Here is an 8,557-nt window from a genome sequence, read left to right on the forward strand (position 1 = left end):
ATTTACCGAACTAGACCAATGAAAAAAATTGTGAACTACTCTTGTAGCAGTTTTCATAACTATTGTCATTTCTGAGATTAAAAGACAACAGCTAAATATAGATGTTTGTGTGAGTTCATATATATTTTKTGTGTGTGTGTGTGTATTCTCACCCCCAGCAAATTCAGTGTTATAACTTCTAATAAGGTTCATAATAAAAAACTTAACTGTAAGGTGACTAGGTGTAAGTGTAGGACATCACTGACTATTTCTATATTCTCACATGTCATTACCGTTAAAAAAGAAGAAAAGACATTAATCTAAATTACTCCTTGTTTCTAGGCCCAAAGCAGGAATTTTGGAAATCATTCGCTGCTTGATCTTCTTAGGTATATACAAACTTGGCTACTTAAGGAGTGAGTTTTCTTTCTTGGACTATTCATATGAGGTAAGACATTTATTTTGAAGCACGTATGCTGAAGACACTAGAAGTGTTTTCTTTCAGAAAAAAAAAAAAACAAATTCTGCCAGTGGAATAACATTAGATATTTATATTATGCTCCTTTATTTTTTATTACAGTAGTGACTATAATATTGATTTTTTTCTTACCTCTTTGTTTCTCACTTTTTATAACTTACTTTTAAAAAAATTACTGGTTTTGGTTACATGGATGCTAATTTCCATTTTAGAAAGTCAGGAAAGTAAATTTTTATCTTTCATTGCAAAGATAATTTTTCAGTGGCTATATGCTTTGAAAGGAGTATTAGTAAGGTGTTGCTAAATTTGAATTGACCAACTCACCTTTCATTGAGACAAAACTGAAGTTGCTTGGAGGCTGGGAGAGTCTATAATATCAAGTATTTTTTCTGTGCTCATACTATGCAGCAGGGATACACTTTCAGCAAGTGGCAGAGATGGGCCACTGGACTAAACAGACCTTTAGTCTGATCAGGATTGCTGCTTCTGTGTTCTTAGGACACGTTCTTATGCTGTTTGTGACTTTTGCTTTTTTACCACCACTTTTATTTTTTTCAATACAGTTGGTATTTCATATTAAAATAATTCATTTAATGTGATCTGATTTGAAGGAAACTGAATCATTAATATGATTCTGATCCAAATAACATTCTCAAGCTATGTAGCACTGGTTACCAGCAAAGTTGTTTACCAGCAACGTTATGAAAAGTTTGCTAGACTAGTAGAACAGTTATCAAAAAGTTACCTTTTGGCTTAAAAACAGAAAAAAATCAAAAACAATAAAGATCAAGGCTCACATCTGTTAGTGGTGGAATTCAAAACGGTTCCGCTGACTTCAGGACAGTTGCACAATTTGTAGCAACTGATGACTTTCCTAATTGGACATTTCCTAACTGGATATTTCTGGTAATGCTGCTGAGATCAGGCAACAGCAGAATGGAAAAATACCTTACGCTACTTTGTGTTATATCTTTTTGTCTTTTTCCCTGTACAGGACACAATAATTATTAGACATAATTCTAGTCAAGAACTGCTTTAAATTTTTTTCTTATTGTTACATTGTCAAAGCCTTGGTTTGTAAACCAAAGAGTTTTTTAATTCCTTTGATAAGAATATGCCAGAACCATAGCAAATATTTTAAGGATTTTATTTGGTTAAGTATCATTTGGAAAATGTTTTTAGTTCTTACTGAGTAGCCTATTACAATAGATGAGCTTGAAGCAAAGAATATTAATATTTGGTAATTAATTCCATAGCCTTGAGCTATAGCTCTCTGACCTGAGATACTCAGGTATTCTAACTGAACTCATGAGAGAATTATATGTAAAAGTATACCATCTAAATTTCAAAAAATGTTTCATATATTTGCCTTTCTGAGGTGTGTGTATATATGTGTGAATGTGTAAATAAAACTAAGAAATGAGTAGAGGTAAAATATTCAAGTTGTCATTCCCATTGCTTGGAGGTAACCGTACCTTGTCCTGTTATATCATGAAGAAGAAGAAAAAATTAAATGGTTCTTATTCTTTTCTTTACATATGTCTGTCATTAAAATATTATCTTCTTTGCTATCTCTAGCTCTTCCCTATCTTATTTTGCTCTCCTTTCTTCTGTTTAGTGTTTTAGTCCATTATTTTACACTGGCTAGGTAGTCATTGTTAACAAGAAACAGGAACAGCTTGCTCACATTGTTTTCTTTGAAATTCTGAAAGAATAGGTGTCCTCCAAATCATTTGCTATCAATCAGACCAGAATAGGTAATGCTTCTGAATAGTGCCAAAATGTCAGCAGTGAAGACTTGTATTTTATCAGAAATCAGCAAGTTTGTGATGATGATCTTCAGGGGTTCCCCATCTTGATATAGAGTTTTACCATCATGGATTTTGCTCTCAATGCAGTATACAGTTTCTGGATTGACAATAGGACTGCTGTCAAGAATAGTAGTATTGTTATAACAGAATTTATGGTAACAATTACTGTGTAAAGGCAAACTGATGGAGGTCATCAACTCTTGTTGAAAAGTCTTCAGATGTTAATATTTTCTCATCATTATTGACTTGATCCTTTTGGACCACCAGTGACCAGAAAGTTAAAAAAAAAAAAAGTTTTTTTCCAGAAATTAGATTTAAAATTAGACCTAAAAATTGTCTCTGATTAACATTCAAAACAGTTATCTATCCTTCCTAGTTAAGTATAATGATGTAGGTAGCTTTGAACATCTTGTGAGATATCTCTCATATGCAAAATTATCTTTTGTTTCTGCCACATTTTTCTTAGCAATTTTTATCTGCTTGCTTTTCAACTCCCTGTGCTCCTTCACTCTGTTTCTCTTTTAAACCCACTTACAATTTTTGAGAGGTATTAATTAAACCATTTATTTAATCCTTTTTCCCCACATGAACATGTTCCTGGTCTTTTGTATTCACGCAGATTTAATGTATCCACTTTAATCTACATCTTAATGTTATATTTTTCATACTCATAATCTATAATATACTTGAATACTGGACTCCTTACATCAAAAATGTTGCAGCGTTATCAAATAAATAATTCTGTAGTACTCCAATATTCATGACTGGTAGGAAAGAAAGTACCACATCACGTAAAACAACTTCTGTTGACTCAGTTCTTGGTCTGTAAATTATGCCTTTAGGGCACTTACTTAAGGATAAAGAAAAATAAAACAAACTGCAAGAGGCATGATGGCACTATTCAGTGTGTCTAGAAYGTAGCAAATTCTTTCTCAGAGTTCTTAAGTTAACGGTATAGCTTGGAGCAGATAAGTGCAAGAGTGATTTTGCCATAGATCATTTGTCATGTTGAATCATTAGTGAAAAATTATGAGACTCCTTTTTATACTCCTTTCTTGTGACTGTATTTCCTGTGTTCATATTTCTCATGAATATTTTAGAACTAGCAGATAAGATTTCAGAAGTATATGTTTTAGCAGAATTATTTGCAGGGCATTCTGACTAGTAAAATTAAGTGACCTAAACTCTGAATCGTTATAAGTAAATTGGCCCAGCATGGGCTTTGCTGAAGGTGCAGTTTTGTAATCAGCTTAGACTGATCTAAGAGTAGAGTTCCACAACATACAATGAATCGTATTAATTCAGTGCTGCCAGCAATTTTTCCTGTTCCTAGTCCTACATTCCTGCTGCTTTTTGCTATTTTAGTGAAGGTTTCTGCTATTTTAGTGAGTTAAAGTGGCTCATAGAAAGGTCTGACAATTGTCAGAGCAACTTCATGTGAAGAAGACCTTCTGTGTGAAAACTAAGAGGAAAAGATAGAAGAAAGGAGAGGAAGCTGAGAGTAATGATGAAGAAGAGAAGAGCAGGGGGGAAGGAGGAAAGAGGGAGTTAGCCCTCCCCATTTTGCCATTAAATCAGATCAGGTGTGTGTGAAAAAAGCAGTAATTCCACCAGGAGCAGCAGTCTTGCCCTCTCCTTCCAGCTTGTTACACTACCTGCACAGCTAATTTGGGTTAGCTGGCTGGTCCAACAAACTCAGCCAAAAAAGGTAAGTTTTCCTTTGGATCAGGATCACTTACTGTGAAGCTAGAAAGATTCCTAGTGCTAAGGCACAGGGAAGGGGAAGTAAAACTCAGTTACAGGTGGGTAAGAAGGAAGAGCCACTGCTTTTGATAAAGGGGCAATCTTAGATTAATACAAGTGTCAACTGCACCCACACTGTCATAAGAACAACATTATATCTATCAATAGTCTGAAATTATGTTTTAAGAAATGTGGTTATCAGTCTTGGTTCCATATGTGAATTATGTTCTTTTTCTAATCATTTAATGATGTTTTTCTCCTCACTATTGCATATGAGGTCCTTCCAGAAGTTACATTCCTGAGGGATCTCCCCCATATTCCTTCCTTCTCCAAACAAGACAATAATTTGAAGATATCAGAGTTAGAAAAGTGATCTTTTTTCTTATGGGAAGTGGAACAATACATTTTCCTCAGAGTGTATATTGTGTTCTTGGTGCTGTGTGTATTAGATATTGATGGTTTAGGCCAAAGAAGCTGTCTCTGCTTTTTTTTTTTTTTTGTGTGTGTGTGTGTGTGTGTGTGTGTGTTTGGGGGGGCGGGGGCTGAAATGGTGATGTTTGAAGCAATTTTTAGGTCCTGTGAGAATTCTTTCTCAGGGTCAGGTTAGGTGACCTGTGGCATGGCTCTGGTGAGGCTTTCCTTACAGGTGAGCTCTATCCAGGACCACTGACCCTAAGGAACTGGGCTGACATCCCCATCTTCACCTCATAGCTTTGGGAGACTGTTTTGTAGCTTGGGTTGAGGTCACTGAACATGTTGATAATAATGGCAGGGATATTATATTTGACTGGATGTAGACAGTAAGTCGAGGAGATAATAGGTTTCTCTGCATTTTTTGAGGAGCTGAGCTGTCATATCCTATACTAGTTAGAGTTTTCCACAAGCTGATTACTTCGTGCCTGTGTAATGTGATGATCATGTGTATTACTAAAGCCAAATCATTTTCTGTCAGACTGGTCTTGGAGTCTCCTAACCACCTGGAGGTAGTAGAAAACATTGCTTGTGTGTTCAGTTATGTGACAGTTCAGCAGGCACGATACGTAAAAATAAATCTGTGACGATGAGGCACCTCTTCAAAGTGTTTCCATTCAACTGCTCGGGTTTGGCATCAGCCAGCATATTCCATGAGCTGATTTTGGTCAAGCACTTGCTGTTATTTGACAGAAGTACTAATGAGGAGTAAGTAGAAATGAGAGCCATTGACATGTTGTTGGAAGTCTTGTCTAAAATATTTTCACCAGCTCTCATAGTGACTGTAGCTCTGTGCTGAGAAGGGCTYTTAAACTCAGTGACTATGAGTGAGGGAGCTGGAGGAAGAAAGGAAGAAATACAGATTTCTATTTTGATGTGCTTTTTTTTTTATCTTTTACCTTTGTTTTGGCTAAGGCATTGTATCTTGAAAGTAGAAAATCTCTTCATCCAGCCTCAAGTGACTTTTTTTTTTGAATAAGTGCACTGCATCTTCCTGTGCTACCTGGCCATGAAAGCATCAGCAGTCATGTATTTATTTACAGGTAGGAAGGATGAAGATCTAGGACAGCTTTCAGAGGAGAAAAGAGAGAAAGAGGGAATGCATACATGTGATATTTTAAATGAAGTACCTGTTTTCTTTTTCATTTTGCATGGGCATGCACTGCACTAGAAACATAACTAGCATTGGAAAGTATAAAAAGTCCTGTGCTGCAGCATATAATTCAGTCCTTTGCTAATGAAGGCAGAAACGAACTCCTCCAGAGTATCTAGACTCTGTAGATGCAGCTGCAGCTGGTACAAACATATTTGGAGACAGTATTCTGTACTAAGTGGACTGCTTCTCTGATCTTCAATGCAATTCTTGTATTTCTTACTAGTGGGTCAGCTAATTTGTCTGGATAAAATATATAATATCTCTTTATTAAAGAACTGATTTGCACTGCATTCTGCATTCCACAGCAGTCCCTCTTAAAGTGATATATTGCCACACTACTTAYTTCTCCTTTCATCATACAAAGACTTGCTGTTACCTCACTTGTTTCTTAGTGTTCTGATGCTGGTAAATTGCACTGACTTATGAGTATTGACTTAAAACAAACATTTACTCATAAGGACTTATTTCCACATCAACGATAGTTTTCTGCTCTGTAGCATTTTTCCCTTGRTCGCTCATTATGATCATCTGTGCCACATTTCAAAGAGCAGCGTATCCCATACTTGGTTTCCATTAAGGTGAAAGCTCCATGCTCTGTACTATGATTTACGACCTCACCATTTATGCAGTCTCTGTGCCCTACCTAGATTGGATGGTTTATTCGAAACGTATTTTAGAAAAATAGCTGGGGATGGAAGGAAACTCTACCGCCTCATGATAAAAAGCCTTGTCAACACACATGGAATTAAACAAACAAACACAAGTTGTAATCTTTATTTTCTATGTTAGCTTCATTCAGAAAAGCCTGCTGTACCATGCCCTGTATCTCATGGACTGGACTTTTAATATTCCTGACAACTGCCCTAAGGGGAATAATGTCCCTTAGAAAAAGTCACAGTAAAATCTGGCAGTAGATTAAGTTAGTTTCCACTTAGGTGCGACAGCAGAGTCATTACTGATTTTAGACTTAGCCAATTTGAGAGTCGGCTTCACCACCGTCAACTAAAGACTATGATGTATAGTTCCAGATGCTCTGGCCAATTGACCGTAAAATTGCTCCGCATTTCTGGCAGAGCAGCCAAGCTGGAGCTTTTAAAATCTCCACTCCCCGAGCTCAACACCCTCCCCCCTCTGCTTAAAAGCTGCTCATTATTCTTCTTCTGCCCACTGATCTTAGCAAAAGAAAAACTTCTGGAATCAATTAGAAGCGTCTGCACTTGATGAGATTTGCACGTGAGTTTGGAATTGTGAGGCTTTGATAGTGTCAGCCAACAGCTGCAGTTTCAGGTGGTAAAACTGGGGAAGGAATTTTCCAGGGTTTATTTACAATCATAAAATAAAACAAAAATCAAGACAAGTTGGAAACCATCTATGTGTCATTAAAATGAAGTCTGAATTGGATTATATATTTATTTTGTCTGAAAAAAGTAAACCAGTGGTTTATTATCAGGATCTTTTCAATTACCTTGCAATTATTAAGCTGTATAGAGTGGCTGTAATAAAATGCAAGCTACGGGCTGCTTGCTGTAGTTTTAGGTATAAAAGAGGCATCTGCTATTACTTTTGTCACTTTAATTGCTTGACAAGACAAGGAGGTAGTCATACTTAATATAAATCAGAAGCATGTTGTCAAAGATGAAGCAAAAATGGTACTCTGAAGATACAAAATGTATATTCACATATGCTATCTAAAAATTTTGCATTTCATTTTCAGTGCCTGCTAAATAGGTAGCTAGGAAGGTGCCACTCACATTGATAATTGTGAAGTTTATTTTCTGACCCTTCTTAGCCCAAATCAGTTAGCAATTGGCATGTATCTGTATGTGATGTTACCATTTTAAAGATAAGAGCCATGCCAAATGAAATAATTAACATTCAGTTATATACTTGTGAAAGAGTCTTCATAAAAACAAAATTGTGCCATTTCACACCCAGTCTTCATAATTTGCCATTCTGATTTGTTTGGTTCATAACTCAAAGTGTAATTTTTCTAAAAGTTTCCAATGTTACAAACCCTGTATGTCAAACCGCATTTCTCTTTTACCTGATAGTAAAACACAAATGATAATAGAAATCTTGATGAAGCCAATGGTTTCACCAGTGCTAATCCCTAGTGAAAACTCCAGGAGTAGAGTATTAACTGACAATTTTGTTAATGCACATATTTGCTTCATATCTGGATTTAGACATCAGGAATTATGCAGAATAAATCCAGAGAAGATGGGTTGTCTTCTTTCCAAAGAAAAATTATTCTATGGAATCATTTTTAAATTTTTCTCACTATAGATAGAAGTAAAATATCAGCTTAAAAAAAAAGGAATAAATTCTTTAATGTTCATTTCAGAATATTCAAATCAGAAGGAAGTATTCTCCAGAAAATTTTCTTGTGCAGAAAGTCATTTTGTCAAAAAAAATACTACCACCATCACCACCAACAACAAAAAAATTAATCATAGCATAAAATATTACCACTATTTCTTTGAATAAAATCATAAGTATTTGTCTTTGGGAGTAATGGTACTACCAGATTTTAAATAAGAAGTTACTGGTATATTGAAAAGATTTTTTTTTTTGTTATTAAAATATGTAAGCATAAAACTTGCATCTCTTTCATTTTAGTGGTGCTTGCAGTTATTTTAAAATTATAGTTCAATCAGAATAATAGCAGGAAATAATTGATAACCCTTCCCATCATAAAAGCAGTAAGTCTGTAAAATAACCATTTTTTTCTAGCAACTCTCCTTGCACTGTTCCCTAAAGGTCAATTATTTGAGGTATTTTGGAGCTAGCTGGAAGTAGGTGCAGTGAAGGAGTTCCTGGAGAACGCCTTGTTGGCAGTATTAGTAGCCCACGCGTGCACGGAGGTGTCTCTGCAGCAAGACACRGCCACTGGTGGAGTAAATGGGAGTGAGAGGCAGG

At 35.7% G+C, this 8,557-nt stretch overlaps 1 protein-coding gene across 1 annotated transcript in view; it reads left to right on the forward strand.

Moving 5' to 3' along the window:
- The window catches only part of AGMO (alkylglycerol monooxygenase), a gene marked incomplete at its 3' end in the record, with an annotated part of 115,365 nt that extends 114,938 nt beyond the window's left edge, over nucleotides 1-427 (forward strand). Inside the window, exon 12 of the mRNA XM_026077099.1 lies at nucleotides 322-427. Coding sequence (XP_025932884.1) covers nucleotides 322-427 — 106 coding nt within the window. The remainder of the gene's footprint in view (nucleotides 1-321) is intronic.
- Between the last annotated feature and the right edge of the window lie 8,130 nt (nucleotides 428-8,557).

Source organism: Apteryx rowi, unplaced genomic scaffold (genome assembly GCF_003343035.1).
Source record: "Apteryx rowi isolate R43461 unplaced genomic scaffold, aptRow1 scaffold_449, whole genome shotgun sequence".
Lineage (NCBI taxonomy): Eukaryota > Metazoa > Chordata > Aves > Apterygiformes > Apterygidae > Apteryx > Apteryx rowi.